This window comes from Antedon bifida, chromosome 5 (genome assembly GCF_963402885.1).
Source record: "Antedon bifida chromosome 5, ecAntBifi1.1, whole genome shotgun sequence".
In the NCBI taxonomy this organism is placed as follows: Eukaryota; Metazoa; Echinodermata; class Crinoidea; order Comatulida; family Antedonidae; genus Antedon; species Antedon bifida.
In genome coordinates this window covers 2,069,801-2,088,626 of record NC_136230.1, presented here as the reverse complement: position 1 = coordinate 2,088,626, position 18,826 = coordinate 2,069,801, and the positions used below count along the sequence as shown (strand labels likewise).

Below are 18,826 nucleotides of genomic sequence, written 5' to 3'. Positions count from 1 at the left end.
TGTAAAAGAAATAATACAATGCTTTGTTTCTACGACTTCCTTATCCTACCAATATAGGATCAGAAGGGAAGTCCTTGCGGATGGCAAAACGAAATTCGAAACTTCTCAAACAATATTTCATTTATGTTTTTTTTATTTGAATTTATTGGTCATCATTATAATAACTACTTATGACTATGACTATTAAATACATTTTTTCATTTCTGTAATTTCGTCGTCCTTTTGCATAATTAGACTACTTACCCATTTCGATTCCGTTTTTTTGTCTGGCCCTAAAATACAAATACATTTAAACTAAATGTGTTATTTATTCTTTAGCCCGAGATTTTAAAAAAATAATTAATTTAAATAATGTGTTGACATGCTTAGTTTAACACATCTGAAAGATAATTTCCGATGATAAATTTAAAATTAATTTTTATCTAGGCCTACTACTAATACTATACTACTATTTCCTTTTCATTATTGTCTCTTCTAGCAATGTTTAGTCTTTTCATATAACACAAATATGGAAAGCATATGGAAAACAATTATTCAATTTAAATTACATAGTGTTGTCATCTTCCTGTATAGGCCCTACAAAATAAATATAGATTAATTTAAAACCCATGTCGAAGAACTTTTACGAACTCAGTACTTTTTGGTCTCGTATCCTGTTGTTTACAGAGATGACGCCCTCTTTTATTTTAACCACATCCGGGATATTAGGCTCATACATATTAATTCCTTCTTTGGTGCACGCGTTAAAATAGATTGTAGTGCAGCTCTTGAGCCACGAAAGTTAACATCACAATAATGGGAAAAGAAAACGAATTGACATTTTTGCAAAAAGCGAGCATACAATGGAATTCCTTTAGGAAATTCCTGTGGAACAGTGAAGAAAAAACGGTGCTTGGAAGGAATGGAAAAAGCTGGGGTAAGTGAGTGTAGGGCAGCTACCGGCGGACCGAGTGAGAAGCCGGTTGATGGACCGTCTATCGTACTACGATCAACCGGGGGCACACAGTGGTGACCTCGACGCTGTTTAAACACTGTCCATTATTTGCTATCGTGATATCGATTAGGTATTTTACGTGTCAAGTTAATTCAGTTTTTAGGCGTTTTATGGGAACCGATTTCTACCTGGATTTTATTTCAGCTTGTTTATTTTTATTAGAGTATCTTCTACAATCAACATATTTGGATGGCACACATTTAAATTTAATTTATTTGCGGAAGATGACTAGGCCTACTCACCGGCCTAGAAATGAAATTTTCCAATGAACTTTGACATTAAGCCGGTAAAATTGGACTGACTCCAAAATGTATTAAGCCTAGCTAGCTAGGTTAAGTTGTACAAGTGTAGTGGTTACTTATGCTTAGTCAAGTAAAGTTGGTAGTAGTAGTAGGGGTGTGATATTTTAGGTGCTACACTAGCCTACCTTATTAGGCAAATTTAATCTGGAATTTGTTTTTTAAATTTGTGTTTATATTTATTATTTATATTAATAATATTCTGTACTCGATATATACATACAGCACACTTTTGATATTACACAATTAACATTTTTTTAAAGTTTTGTGCCTCATCTAACAATGGTCGCCACCCAGGCAGACTATTCTGGATCCTCCTACCTATGTATGAGGAACAAGTAAAACAAATTTCAAACTAGAGAGACTACGTTGATGTCATGTGATTGTGTTTGTTACTTGTCTGCCATATTCCTGTTGAATTATTAATCCTGAAAGTAACAACTAACATAAGTAGACTACATTATCCTTGATCATGTGACCACTTTCATTTTTGAATGATTTATTGCGCTATAACTGGCTATATTGAATATGTATATAAAATTGAACTAGAACTTGTCATTTACTCTAAGTAAGATCTCATTATTTATGAATATAAGAATGTCCACAAAAACAAAATGTGTTATATATCGCTCTTTGAGGAGAGATATTGTTTTTAATAATTGAAATTTGGTAATATATTCTTTATGTTGCAGTACAACTATTTTTGAAATTGATAAAATTGTTATAAAATTTAATACACAAAGCAAAAAATATAATAAATATGGTAACTAATTTATGTACCACAGTATTTAATATTTTAATAGTACAGTGTAATAATATACTGAGCTACAGTAGTGCATTAGTAACTGCTTCTTGTATGTTAATTGTTACACCTGTCAAATGTATGGATGTTACATCACAATTTACTAGTCGTGTTACGTCGTAGCATCGCATCCTAAAAGTTCAAATTCCACACAAGTTCGTTTAGCAACGTAACCCTGCTGAGGCTAGAAAAATGATGAGAGATAAATTAATAGTTTAATGCAGTATAACATATTAGCAATACATTAATTGAAAATTAAGATGTTTCTGTTGACAAAAAAATATTTTATTTTTATAAAGCAACAAAACCAATTGACAATGTTTACCCTTTGCTACTAATTACAAAACGTAATAAAAAAAAAAGATGTACTATATTATTTAATTTATTACATAAAATTTGACAACTTTAGTAATTACACTATTGTTGCCTTTATAATCATCTTTGATACATGTTTAATATTGATAATTATATGAACTACTAACTGCTATTAATATTATAGCAGGTACAGTGCTGTTAATAATTGACCTTTCTGCCAGAATGATTAATTGACCTTTACAGTAAGTTATGAAGTATTGATTAACATGGTAGATGGACTGTATGATAGACTGAATGGCTCGCAACTCATTGTGTACAAAATGTGCTGACTTTAAAAGTGACATGACCTATGAACTATTAGCCGAGAACATTATGTGTTTAATTCTTGAATTATTATAAAAGGATTATAGGAATACTGATATGCTTTATCCCGGTAACTTTGGAGGGTTTAGCAAATTCTAGTGCCAGTTGTCTTTCCTGGTTTCAGAGTGTGTTTATACTCTGTTGTACCCATTGCAGCGCTAACATAATCTACCCTACAAAGTAGTGTGCTGTACCTTCTTGTGAACAAAGATAGCACTAGTTTTATGACTTAAATTTGAATATAACTGACAGTACTGGTAGCTGTATTTACCAAAACCTATTAAATCTGAAATTTTATAAACCTCTTAAAACCCTGTGTAAAGATACAGTGTGCTGGTATAAGTGTTAATTGTGTGGTTTTTATTCTGTACTGTGTAAAGTCTTTAGTGTTTGCCTGACCTTGCAACATAGGATTTTCATTGATAGCTGAGGATATTAGTAAAGGGATATGACTGAACTGTGCTCATTCGTCTATTTCCTTGCAACAACAAGTGTTTTTTGTGCCTAAAAATACCGGTTTCAACTGTATATAATTCCAATGTACTGTTTGTATACTACTGTACACCACATAGTTGAGTTTCCTTCTCACGTTCTTAATCAATTACCCTTGTGAACATGTGTTATTTTTCCGCATTTATTTTTTGTTTTTAAAAAAAAATTTCTTTTTTTTCATACATATTTCGGTACTGTATTTGCGATTTATGATGTGTGTACTTTAGTATGGGCCAATTACTTGTTTGTATTTCATAACCATTACTGTACTTTCAATTTTACAATGATGAGCCAGTTTAATATATCTAGTCTAAAGTCTACACTTTCAAACTTTATGTGACAAAAAAATGTGATGTGCCCATATATGGACATGATGATGTCATATCACTACCATATTTGGGCATATCACTACCATATTTTGGCACATCACACTGTTTTTGTCAAACTAGTTTGATAGTGTAGACATGCCTTAATTTATCACCTGATTCAGAGAAGCGAAACAGTTAACGTAACTGTCACATGACTGAGTGTTAAGATGTAAACAAAACACCATGAGGAAACATAATGGTGTTCTCAAATGATCTTAAAACATTAATGAATCATGAATTGATGTAGGCTTACTGTACGATGTACATTTATAATGGGCACTGTAATTATGTCTATTAGTATTACAACATAATTAGCTATTAATTCATGGACACGTTTAGGTTATTCAATTCAACCAACTGTATACACGGTAGGTAGTATACAAATTATATATTCATAACCATCATAAATTTGTATATTACAACAACTATGTATGTATGTACAATACAAAAACAAATATTTTAAATACAGTACAGTTGTACACATACAATACATACATATTTTAAACCTATAGGTACTACAAGCGCTTACTATTAAAACCTCGAAAAGAAGCCCATGGGCTTCTTTTTTTAGTGCTCTTGGGTAGGCTGGTATTCATTGTATTAGGCACTATTATAAGACTACCATTTATTATTACGGTGTATTACTAGTTTAAATATATTGCATACTCTATGTTTAATTTATTACAAATTGATTTGAGTGTAGCTATTTTTAATTGGATAAAATCAACATTTTAACATTTATTCCAGATTGGTCAGTCAGTTGCTAGCTGAAAATAATCAATAATGTATACCATGATGACGTTTAAGTGAACGTAAATAAATTGTACCTACTTCTATTTGGAATATTTAAATGATGATCCAGAGGCAGGCTAATTATATATTATTAACATGTTCAATTGGTTTAAAAGGGATCTTCTTCATTGATTTATACTGTCTCCTATGAATTAACAATATTATATTCCAAACTTTCAAGCCAATCCCTATTAATATATTATTCAAATGAATTATTCAACATTAATTTATTATTGCTCTTTAGATGATTCTTTATTATTACATTCAAATGAACATTGAAATTATACCAGTAATTGTTCACCTTTGATTCATTTCCTCATCATTCTTGGTGTCATAATGGATGTTATGTGATTGATGGTGTAGAGAGGAAACAGTAAATATTCCCCATCCTCTTCCTCTTCCAAGCAGTAGCACAGGTGAAACCCTTTGATGTGCACTAACAGCTGATGATGTCAGCATCAATTGTATTATCCTACTACTACTTTGTATGAATGCTTATTACTGTAGCTCATAAATACCTAATGAATATTAATTTTACCAAATGAATACATTTTTATTATATTTATTAATGAATTTTACTTAATAATGAATATATTTTTACCTATTATGAATATTAATTTTACCTGATGAACAATTATTGAATATTAATTTTACCTTATGAATAATTACTGAATATTAATTTTACCTATTCAATATTAATTTTACCTAACTGTAATGAATACATTTTTACCATTTTGAATAATATTTCTGAATATTAATTTTACCTAATGAATATTATATTAATTTTAACTTATGAATATTAATTTTACCTATTGAATATTAATTTTACCTATTGAATATTATATTAATGTTAACTTATGAATATTAATGTTAACTTATGAATATTAATTTTACCTAATGAATATTATATTAATGTTAACTTATGAATATTAATTTTACCTATTGAATATTAATTTTACCTAATGAATATTATATTAATGTTAACCTATGAATATTAATTTTACCTATTGAATATTAATTTTACCTAATGAATATGTTAACTTATGAATATTAATTTTACCTATTGAATATTAATTTTACCTATTGAATATTAATTTTACCTATTGAATATATTTCTTCTCATGTACATTAGTTAAACCTGCTGAATTGTTATTAGTAGAGTAGTTTGTTGATGTGGCCTATGAACAGAATACCCCACCCAAAGAATCCTAAGGTAGTTTTTTTCAAATATGCCATCTACATTTTGTCGTCGTCGCCATCTTTACTATGAAATCTTTACCTCAAGAAATTTGTCAATTTTGTTATCTTGTTTGCGTTTTGCAATGACGTTATTATCTTGTGTACTTTAGCAATGACATGCTGGATAGAGTTATTAAGTGTTAGATTAAATTTGCAGGTTCTATAAAAAGAACAGAAAAAAAAAATCTTTTTATTACTAAATAACTACCACTGTTGTAAATATTTAGTAGGACTGGGTTGTATTTGACATGGAGTACATTTTAAAAGCTTGCGGGAGATTTATTGACATCGTACATTCCCTAATGAGAAGTTAAAGTTTGTACTAAAAGTTTAGTGATGGGAAAGGTTGTAGATTGTGAGAACAGCAACTATAGTAACCTTTGTCCCAGTGAATTCTGGTTAGTGTACTTTGATCACTGACCTGCATCTTTTAAATCATCTTGGGTTACATGTACTTAGGTACCCAAGTGCCATCTCTCTCTGGGTATACTGAATCAAGTCATTCTTGAATCTTGATTGTATAGCGGTGGTTTTTCTCTATTAACCATAGCTAGGATTTTTATAAGGAAAAGGATATTTTTAAGCAAAAAGATAGATTTAGACCTAGTACAGTAGGTGAAAATAATTTGCCTGGTGGCTATGTAGAAATTTGCCAAAAAATTGTTGTACCAAAAACTTTACTTTACATGCTAACGTGGGTCCAAGCCACGCCTACTTTTATGTTAACATGGGTCCAAGCTGCGACTACTTTATATGCTAATGTGGGTCCAAGTCACGCCTACTGTATAAGTTATGTGGGTCCAAGCCACGCCTACATTATATGTGTTCTGCATAGTGATTTACTTTCTAAGCTTTCCTTTCATCATGGCTTAGAATTATTCTACAATAGATTGTCACACCATTCAACTACTGAATGAAATCCTGTTTGTTGGCTCTCATTCAACTTGTTTTTGTCATGTCATACAGTAGAAGAATTTAACAAACAATGTATTCCACTTCCTGGTGGTGGTGGTTGTTTTAATTATTTAAAAAAAAATAAGCATCTAAATTAAAATTCAAAGTGGACCTAAAGCTCTATCTACACTATCAAACTTTATGTGACAACAAAATGTGATGTACTGTACCCAAATATGGACATGATGATGTGATATCACTACCATATTGGGCATATCATTACTATATTTGGGCACATCACACTTTTTTGGTCACATAAAGTTTGATAGTGTAGACAGGGCTTAAGAGAGGTATTGAAACAAATTAATATATAAAAAATATGAACAATTCCACATAGTAATTGGAATGTTCTTCTTTTTGCAATCACAATTAATATATTACTGTTTTTCATTGCTAGTGAGATTTACACCTTTAACTCTGTAATGTAGTTCATGTAGTAACATGGTCACAACTTTCTGTCACATGTATTATAAAATGATTTAGTAATTTTATATTACAAAAATACTGATTATATCGACGTTACAACATTAAATCATACACATCTAGGACAAATGCATTTTCAGCTTATTCAGAACTTATTAAGAATTATTTATAATAAAACTGTCTATTTATTGAGAAGAATGCAATCAGGTTGTTTTAACTCATTCACTGCATATTCCCAGGGTTGTTGTTCTTAAACGGACCCTGGATTTTTAAATATCATTTTACAAGATATTCTGTAATATTTTGATTACAAAACAGAACTAAATATGACATTGGTATTTATCACAATAATTTACAGTAAATAATGTGTTGTGTGTTTGAACCATGAGTTTACTGTTAGGAAAAGAATAAATAAATTATATGTACACATTTGTACTGTATAGTACATTTTAGATTTATGCATATTTTGTAGTTTTTGTAAAAAATTGTTATCTACAATTAAAGTATTGTTTAAAAACATAAATCATTTAATTTCTAAGGTATTCCATTGGGTAAGTTGCATTTGAATTTAAATGTTATTGTAATATGAATTGTCACAGTTATAGTAATTGTCATTGTAATATATTTTGATATTACACAATAAACAGTAGTTTCTGCTAGGAAATATATTAGTATGAGTACAATATACGATGTGTTTGAAGAAGTAGGAAAAAACCTTGTGTTTACCCTGTGATGTCATAAGCATACATCATCCTGTAGACTTGCTGTGCATACATTCAGCACCCACCACTAGCTCATTAAGATTTTTATTATGTCGTAAGAATTCAGTCTCTAATGACTAGAAAAATATTTTACCACTGACAGCAGAAAAAAAGCAATACTCTTGGTAGCGTCAAGATGTTTTAAAAATGTGAACGAGTGTTATTTTATTGAGCCAGGTATTTGTGATGTCATGTTTTATATTTTAAGAGCTTAGCAAATGGTGAGCCAATCGTATCACTTGAATCATTAAAATGTAGCATGATTCCGCCGCTGATGGGAACACAAATTTTAAATGTAGCTTAGTGTTTGGAATTATGTCTTTTAAATTATTTTGCACAATTAATCAATATTTTTTTACTGGAAAAACTGTTAAATGTTGTACTATTACACTACACGTATTTATAATAAATTATACTTTTCTAAATATTCATAAATATTTATTAATAAAATACTTTATTATTATAAATAATTGAATGTAAAAATAGTGCAGGTATTTCTGAAAAAATCCGAAAATCTGAAGACTAACTTTAGTATAAAGATTGGTTGATAAGTACCGTACTTTAGTCCGTAAATATTGTTTATTTGGTTTTGTTATTCGCTAGTTAAAGGAAGATTAGGCAGCGGCTTTTCTAGAATGCCGGTGTATGCTGTAGTAAATAGCTTCACTTGAATTGTCCAAATTGTATTCAATCAGGAACAGCGTGTATTGTTTGACCAAGCTGTAGAATTAGGTGAAGCAAGCAAACACAAAAGCTGATAAGTAGATCGTTGGATGAATTACTATTACCTTCTACTGTTCATGAATAGGATTACAAATACCTGAATTTACCTATCAATTGGGTCAGAGGTTAACAGGTCACTAGGAGTAGGTTGACCCTTGTGAGGTGGTGGGTGAAATTACTAGTTTACAGCTAAGTGGTTTTACGAGCACCACCAGTGGATCATCATGTTTTGGTATTTTTGTCTGAAAGCTGTGTGCCAAATTGTTTACTGTAGCTGCTGTAGAAACTAGAACCATGCACTTTTGGAATATAAATAATTTGAGCCTTGGGTTCGACTAGGTTTTTCCCAGTGTTGTTTTTTATTTATGCTAAAATAAAATGTATTCCACATACTGTATACACAGTGCATTTGGAACTATTCTCCCACAAATTATTAAGTAAAATTGTCCAAGTTAAAAATTACAGTATAACTATAATGTATGTTTCTTGGGGATCTAAATAGTTAGAATGTCACGATTTAGATTTATTTGATCTTACCAAGATTTGACCTCACCATGTTCCATCTTTTCAAGCAATAACTTCGGTTACACAAATTACAATTAATTATAAATTTATAATTTTTATTTATAATTTAGTATACTGTATAAGCAAATTTTCAATAATTAATTTCCATTATAATAGTACTAAGTACTATGATACAACCATACAGGTAGTTCAATATAGATTTTAGGTGTTTATTTTAAATTTGTAATTCATATAGTAGACTCTGTCCTTTCATTCATAAAATTACTGTACGTGGATTGTTACTATGACGACAAGTATGCTGTCATAGTATTGACTTTTGCTGTGGTATTCTTATTCTTCAAGGATTTCTTTTTGATATTTTGCGGAATTAATCAATGTTGATGTTGAATTCCATGTTTACACAGGTTGTCATTTTGACAAGTAAACTTTGGGTGTCAAATTACAATTTTGTCCAATTAATAATTGCTCAAGAAGGTATTAAAATTTGATGTTGTCATCTTATTACACTTCCACCCATCAGTCATAGATTCCAGTCAAATTGCAGTCATCAGTAATTAACAAATCTTATTTGCAAATATTATTTTGATTATTACTACAAAAACATTATTTTACCATTTTAGTTTTGTAGTGGAATTGTTTTAGCAAACATAACTGTACCGCTAAGCTCATTACAAATTCCACACATCAAATCATGAAAATTACATTATGAAGTTGGTGGTATATACTTGAATGTTGACCAAATGCAATTATTTAATGAACTGAACATTCAATTACATACAGTACATGAAGATTTGTTTTATATTGTAATGACTAATATTGATTATTGAAAATCACATCTGTGGTGTCCCCACCTGCTTTTAGTTTCAAATGGTTATTTTAGTTAGTCACTAATTCATTCACAGAATATTTTATTTATGATATGGGTTTGTTGAATTTATAATAAATATAATGAAAAAAAATAATGTTCAAATTATGATATTGTCTTCTTGGTTGTACAGTATTTTTGTGTTCCAAAAAATATATTTTGATTTAATATATTGTATATCATTTTGTCTCGCTTTTTTATACATTGGGTTGTTGTGTACAGTAAATCGTAAGTTTTATGCTTAGTAATTATTACTGTACATTTCTACTATATACTATAGTATTAGATTATAAGGCTTTCTTTAGTTGGCATCTCATCAATTATATCAAATGAATATTCATAGGCTTTCTCAGTATACACCAATTGGCATCTCATTAATTATATCAAATGAATATTCATAGGCTTTCTTAGTACACACTAAATGACATCTATATATACAGTACATTTCATTAATTATATCAAATGAATATTCATGACTTGATATCATTATCTCAAGCATATCTCAAATGTCCTAAAAATGCTAATAGTAATACATCAGGTAAAAATACTGTCAGATTTGCTTTACTCTGTTTACAACTATCATCTTGAGGATTAATAATACAACACATTAGTTTGGTAGTTAAGCTATTCTTAACGAGCAGCAGAATGTAGTTAGCTGTCGTCCACTTGTACAACAATGAACAAGATCTACGACAATGACTCAACTAAATTTTATTGAAAATTTCTCTCGTTAGCTCTGTAAGACTTAGTTATTTCAGGTCTTAGGTTCTGTATCAGAATTAAATATACAGTGGTACTGTACGCATTTGAATCTACCCACAATGCAATTGAACTGTATTACCCTCCTTTACATTATTATATGTAGACTATTAGACCTTTGCTGTTTTATTATTGTGTACTGAAAATTCTACTGAATCTTGTAGGAAATAAGATATACAGTTGTACTGTACGCAATTGAATATACCCACAATGCAATTGAACCGTATCACCCTCCTCTACACATGTATGTGTCATTTGTCGTTTTCGATTGGGACTTTCACCGTTGAGTACAGTTTTTCCGTTGAGTACTTATTTAACGGAGTATTTTGTTCTCAACGAAAGAGCTTGCATTGACAACGAAAGTTCCAATTCGAATACGACAGTTATGAGACCTTTTTTATTATTATGTGGAAGGCACATACTACTGAAGACACCCTTGGTAAATCCTGAAAGTGTGGTGTGGGAAAAAATGCCTATTGAAGGTTAGCGAAGTGTTTGATACACTAAGCTTGTACTATTCCAGTGTACCTTTAAATTCCGCCAAATCAATTGACTTGATGATAGAATTAAGATGCTGGGGACTGATGCTATCTGTTGATACTGTATACCTTGTATGACGAGCATTTATGAAGTCGTCGAGATAATTGTATGGCTTTCTGTCGACGAATCCCATTCATAATTAATTTACCTTGAAATCGGCCATTTTGAGTCATTTGCCATTGAATGTCATCAATATACATAACATTAAATATGTTCTAATATGTACTTTTTAAATGTCATGTCACTCATTTAAGAATGTTATGAATGTTTATGGAAAGTCCTGACAGTGGTTGTTGCGCATTTTTTGACAGGAAAACGACATTGGAAAAATTTGGTATAAATAATTATTTCATGATTTGCTTAATACTTTTAAGGCTGAAAAGAATGTTTATATTTTGAACAGACAACAATAAACAAGAAATGATACTATAAGTTTATTTACTTATACTTATTATTAAATCCAAAAGGTAAATTAATGAATAAGTGACAACGCTGTTGGTATCAAAAATTACTATTTCTTCATGAATCAATGTAAATTAATAAATGTTTTGATCTACTAACTGAGATGCCTGTAAAATGTTGTGTCAGTACGACATGTAAGCTAAAATGAATGATGCTGTTATAGAGTGAAAGGTGTAGCCTAGAGTAATCACTGCTATATTCCTAATTGGTGCTTTGATTGGCTTGTATTGTTTAGTGTACAACATGCACTTTGTTGCCATAGAGTAATCATTCCAATGCATCTCATTTGCTGGTTGTGTCTTGTTAGAATTCTAGCGTCTCAAACATTTTACTTAACTTCTGTACATCTGCAACAATTTTAAAATTCTATCGATTTTAAGAAAAATGTTAATTACTGACCGTATTCGCTGTAGTAATAAATTCTCCCAGAGGGAGAAGTGAAATATATGTGTTGCATTGAAGTAGGTTACATAGCTAGTTCGGTAGTAATGTTAATCATATTCCATTTTAGCATTAGTATAAAAACACTATCTGGTTGTGACTATGTTAGATGTAGTGATACATTTAGTAATGGCATGATCAAGGTTATAATGACTAATTATGATTATCTCAGCGGAGTAGCTTTTATGAATAGTAGGATTTTAATGTATGAATTAGACATCATTTAGTCTCACTTACATTTAGTCTTTGAAATGCCATAGAGGTATCTTGTCCTTATTGCCAGTTAATACATAAAAAAAAACATTACATGATGGCCTACTGAGAAGGTCACCCGTATGTCATACAATCTAGTGTTTGTTCAGGACACCTTTAGGCTGGCTGTATCGTACTTCCTCGTGCTGGCCAAATTTTCCCAGACAATCTTTGACTGGCGCAATTAAGCTGGTTTCAAATCCGCCTCTCTCTGCCATCCATATGTCATACAAGCTAGTGTTTGTCCCGTACTCCTTTGGGCTGGCCGTACCGCACATCCTTGTGCTGGCCGAATCGTCCGAGACACTCTTTGACTGGCCCAATTAAGCTGGTTTCAGATCCGCCTCTCTCTGCCATCCATATGTCATACAAGCTAGTGTTTGTCCCGTACTCCTTTGGGCTGGCCGTACCGCACATCCTCATGCTGGCCCAATTGTCCCAGACAATCTTTGACTGGCGCAATTAAGCTGGTTTCAGATCCGCCTATCTCCACGTTTACGATTGATGGCAATGATAATGATAAACTATTAAGAACTATGTAAATTACATATCTTTTATAACTTTATTTCTTGTTCTCGTCCACAGCTCAAATTAGCTTGTTCTACTTGGTGTTTTACGCCTGTTTAGCCATTTTTTGGGCTATTATGTTAATAGTATTCTTGCAGACCATTACTGAAGATAAACCAAAATGGACCTCCTATATTGGAACACCAGGTAGGTTGTTGTTAATCATACTCTATTTCGTGCAATGTTGGTTTATCCAGGTAAGCTAGCACTCATAGACTAACAACACTTTTGGTTTGTGTAGTCTATTTCGTGCCTAGCTTGTGCCTAGCATAAACCGACATTGCCAAGATAGGAACTTTCATCGTCTGGCTGTGATAAATACCAACAGTACTGTACTATGGACCCATTCTCAGCGGCGCGCAGTGTCTGTTAAGGGGCGTGGAACTGATCGTGTTGCAGCCACAGATAAACCCTTTGATCTCTGGAGCTCAGCATTCTGTTGTTAGATCGCCTTGCTACAACCAGAATACTACACTCATATCCAAAACCAATATTCCTGATGATTAAATTGTTTTGTTGTTGTTTTTATTTATTTATTTATATATGGTGCTTTTTTTTTAGGATTATATCAGATACCTCAACCAGAAGAGAAAATAAATATGATAAGATTTAATATGAATGATGCAGGATCATATGAAAAATATACAAAGCCGATGAAAAAGCTATACAATCGTAAGTACTAATTAATACTATATCAATTTACTGATACTGTAAATTTTAGCTACCATTGCTGATACAGTCTCAATGTTAATACCATGTGACACTGTATTTAGCTACCATTGCAGATACGGTCTCAATGTTAATACCATGTATTGTATTTAACTACCATTGCAGATACAGTCTGAATGTTAATACCATGTAACACTGTATTTAGCTACCATTGCAGATACAGTCTGGATGTTAATACCATGTAACACTGTATTTAGCTACCATTGCTGATACAGTCTGAATGTAAGCACCAGTAGCAATTGTTTTTCATTCACTTTCAGAGTATGTAGACAATATGGAAAATAGTGATGCTGTAAATTGTACTGATGGCGGTGTTCGTCCAAATGATAGAGACACAATTTGTGAATTTGATATCGAGGAGGCTTTTGGGGACGGTGTGTGTAATCCAGACAACGATTTTGGTTACAAATTGGGGACACCATGTATTTTTATTGGCCTAAATAGGGTTAGTTTTGTTCTTTTGCTATTTAAAAAAAATGTATATATTCAGATCTTTTTACAATATTCCGTGGTTCAAGTAATGTAACGATCACAAGTGATTGCACTTTTGTGAAAACTTAATTATGAAAAGTTATTGTTTCAAAATATGGTGTTATTCTATCGACAGGTTTGGGGATGGGAACCCGAAAACTACGACGAGGGTGATGCTCCAGATGTTGCTGGTTATATGAAGAACTTTATCACAATAGGATGTGAAGTATATGTAAGTTTTTTTTTTATTATTTTGAAAGACCATTAAGGATACACATTAATGTATTTAGAGCATTGGTATACATTTTTTAAACATTTTTTTTGTATTAAAACTTGAATTAATGAGGGTGACGTAAAACAGCAAAGGCTGTGTGCATGCGGCGGCGTTCAAATACATTTTTGAGACATGATCTGAGTGTAAGAGTAAAGCTCTGTCTACACTACCAAACTAGTTTGACATAAAACAGTGTGATGTGCCCAAATATGGTAGTGGCATGATATCATCATGTCCAATAGGCACATCACATTTTTTTTATCACATAAAGTGTAGACAAGGCATTATTAATGTAGGTATATTATTAATATAATATAAGTATTTAGAACACTAGTATTTGAAAACAAATTTTTTTTTGTATTAAACTTTATTTAATGAGGGTGACATAAGACAACAAAAGCTGTGTACATTAGGCAGCGTTCAAATACTTTATTATGAGACACCAACTATGACCTGAATGTGAGAGTAATTGTAAGGAGGTTTTAGGATGACTAGCCTAGTTTTGATCTGGGCGTAGCATAGCTAAACCACAAACCATAACTGTAGTATGACCAAGTAGAGAAATTACTAGCCAGCGTTTCACTTCCTCTATACATATTAGTCATGTATTCCAGGTGACTAAAATCTATACTTAGCTTACGCTTGCTACTTTATATGTAAATTTACTGATTTTCATATTATAACGTAATTTATTAAGGGTTGTTTTTTAAAAGCAATGAATTTTTAAACATGTTTAATACATTCCATGTTTACGTTATTAATGTTATTATTTTTTTGGATTTTATTTAGACCATACATTGTTATATTATTACATTTTATTGTTATATAATATAAGGGATCATGTCAAACTTATTCTATTGCAGTTACTGCAGTAACTACTTTTTTTACTGCAGTAATGTATGTTTATGAGGCAACTGTTAGTTTAGTATGAGAGTAAATAAATGATTCTAGATGCATTATCTATTTTTTTGTTATGTATTTTACAGAAAGCTGAAAGTTACCAACTAAACAATACTGAAATCTCACCAAAGGCGGGGATATCGTTCAAATATTACCCGTACTTGGGCGCCGCCAATGACGAATACAAGAATGATTACATTTCGCCTCTAGTAGCAGTCCGATTTAGCCTCTTTAAGAAGAACACTGAAGTTAGACTTGTGTGCAAAAGTTATGCTGCCAACATCACCCCCGGTACTGGGCTGTTCGACACAGGATTTCCGTCAGAACTTAGGTTAGACTTGACCATCAATACAAAGTAATAACAGCAAATAACAGGCATTTTTTGATTGCCTGCACAACCCTAAAGACTTAGAAGGAACACATTGATATCATCACAGTGTCATTAATATCTGCACTTGTCATTAGTTATTAATAACTCGACTCAAATTAATGTTTATTTTTTCTTATTTCGATATGGTAGAATAAGCACAAGGAGTGAGTTTAGACTAAAACCCAAACTTGTTTAAAACCAGATGTAATAGCTTCCTATCTCTGATCTAATTAAACATTTCAGCGTATTAGGAAGCTTTCTAAATGTTTGTGAGCATGTGCAAACGATTGTCACACTCGGTTGCTTCCTAGTCTTTAGGGTTGTGTTGGCAATCAAAAAATGCCTTAGAATTGGTTGATCAATATTTTGAAAAAGTTCAAAGAAAAAAAATATAAAAAATTGAATAAAACCTTTTAGACCTTGTCTTCATCTGTCGTCTGTGTCAGAAGAAGAAGTTGTCCCGTTAAATACCAAATATGATAACCCCCGTGTATTCCCTGTTTTGAATCAAATGAAACCCCAAACAACATAATCGGATCTTGTTAGTTGAAATCTATGCAGAGCGTGTTTATTGATGTGTAACGATTCGAAAGTAGCTGAATAAAGAAAGGTGTGTTACCTTGTATAGGGAGTTAGTTTAATATGTATACCTCAACTTGAGATGACATTATGATCCAAGATATATATTGCATTATAATCTGTATTAAATCTTGATTCAAATTCGGTGTTTACAAAATTTATTAAAATAAAGTTTTAGTCATATCTTGAAAAAATATAAGATATTTGTAAAAAAAGAAAAGGAAACCATATTGGTGTCAGCATTTAGCCTCGCTTCATCTACGGTATAATTTTATATGGACATGTAGTCGTGTTAATATCGGTATCCGCATTTAGCCTCTTCATTTCATCTACAGTATAATTTTATATGGACATGGCGCCGTGTAATAGGCAGCACTTTTTAGAATAGGTTAGTTTAGACGTTTTTCAAAACCTGAATATTTTTTTCATCTATAGTTTAACAAATTTAAAAATGTTTTTCCCAAGATTACATATTACAAGTAAGAAAGATGTGTATTATTTAAATGTTGTAATTTTTTTAGCATTTATCAAACCATGAGAATTTGTAAAAATGATAATTAATTTTGAGCTGACTAATCAAGTATGCGTCTGTTGTTTTGAATGTTACAAGTAAGTATTGTATAGCAATATGTTAACAGTAAAATGGATTCTTCATTGTTTAAATAAAATATCAGTCGCCATATTAAAAATTAGAAAATAATTTTTTGTTTTAAAGAATTAATGCTTTGATTAAATTTTGAAAGCGTATACTTATATTGTATCATTGATCATTGTTATATTTGAAACTAGAGTAAAGCTTATTGATGTAAAAATGGCCACATAGTATGTTTATACTGTAAGCTCCCGTTCACACAGTAGTATGGCCACATAGTATATCTATGCTGTAAGCTCCTGTCCACACAGTAGTATGGCCACATAGTATATCTATACTGTAAGCTCCCTTTCACACAGTAGTATGGCCACATAGTATATCTATACTGTAAGCTCCCTTTCACACAGTAGTATGGCCATATAGTATCTATACTGTATGACCTTTGACACAGTAGTATTCCAAATAGCTTCTGCATATAACCTGTTGAAATGACTCGGCATTTATTTGTACTTAACACCATGTCTATATAAGGCATATCCATGTCTATATAAGGCATATCCATGTCTATATAAGGCAAATCCATGTCTATATAAGGCAAATCCATGTCTATATAAGGCAAACAACACTCCAAAAACTTAATAGATACATAAGTTACGTTTGTCTGACAGTACTCTGTTAACCTGGTTAACCAGTTAACCAGTCAATTTTAATTATTAGTACAATACATGAGCTAAAATGATTACGGCTAATTTGCTGGTAAGCCCTGTATATTTTAATTGATAATAATAAGTTTGTTTGTCAGTATTATGTACTAGGTCTTGCGTGTATTATATAATACATTTTATTCAATATTTTGTAGGATGGCTTAATCTATTTGAATATATACAGTCTCACAACTTTGTAAAACAATGGTACAAAACATGTCATTTCTTAATATGGTATTTACTGTCCCCTTAAAAATAACCATAAATAGATTAAACGTTGAAATATGTTAAAATATTAACATTACAATGTTGAAATATGTTAAAATATTAACATACAATGTTGAAATATTAACATTACAATGTTGAAATATGTTAAAATATTAACATTGCAATGTTGAAATATGTTAAAATATTAACATTAAAAATGTTTGGTTTATTAGAAGGATGTAATCAATGTAGAAAATTATGTAATTAAAAATATTCACATTTAATTTTATACTAAATATACTACAGCAATGTTTGATGTTAATGCTTGGGACATTTTCTAGATGTTGTGGTTTTTCTTAGTGTAAATCAAAGGTAGAATGGAAAACAAAAATGATTTTATTGATGTTGATTTATAATGTGTATGACTTTTGTGGTTATTTTTAGGGGAAGACTACTTTTAGGTTGTATGGAGTAATATTACTCTATGATTAAACTGTGTAATAAGTAAGCCAAAATGTTTTGCTTTGTGTGCGATCACAATGTGCTTTCATGCGCTGAAATCTGAACAACATAACAACCATCAAAGTTGCAACAACCATTTTTCACCAAATGGCAAAATCACCAAATTGCAAGTTCTGCTAATTGCGAATAGCTGTGTAGTGTGTGGCGATACCAATGTTAATAGTGTATTGATCGTGCAAAATCATCTTTATACATACCACAATATTTACATACCGATCGCATCACAAGTGAATTGAACTCCACAAGTAGAATCACTAATATTTTATTTAAGAAATTGTTCTATTCTGGTTTGTTAAATCTCAAAATTGATTTTAGAATTATTAAACATCACTACCAATATATGGTTTCAATAAACTGCGTTTGTTTGTATATGTATTGTGGTGAATCAGATTACTGTGATTATAACATGGGCCTACTACTGGTTTACACGCCTAATGAACCTGGACTCTCTAATTAGTACTATTCATTATTACCTTGCTGCGACCTTATTACGACCTAGTGAATATGGCTGTTGAACGCTTGCTTTTCACAAGGCCAAAGTT

General features: G+C 31.2%; 1 protein-coding gene across 2 annotated transcripts; it reads left to right on the top strand.

The window, feature by feature from the left end:
• Positions 1-717: 717 nt before the first annotated feature.
• On the top strand, positions 718-18,623 carry LOC144843623 (putative sodium/potassium-transporting ATPase subunit beta-3). 2 transcript variants are annotated; one of them, XR_013612268.1, is made up of 7 exons: positions 718-916; positions 12,955-13,083; positions 13,498-13,608; positions 13,926-14,110; positions 14,273-14,368; positions 15,397-17,424; positions 17,467-18,623. XR_013612268.1 is itself a non-coding variant. In XM_078700493.1 (6 exons), exons 1-6 carry the CDS (start codon positions 796-798, stop codon positions 15,667-15,669), a joined length of 915 nt encoding a protein of 304 aa, XP_078556619.1. In that variant the 5' UTR covers positions 718-795; the 3' UTR covers positions 15,670-18,623. The 2 variants fall into 2 exon arrangements, 1 of the variants encoding a protein (XP_078556619.1); XM_078700493.1 differs by having other exon boundaries at positions 15,397-18,623.
• The last annotated feature ends 203 nt before the right edge of the window (positions 18,624-18,826 follow it).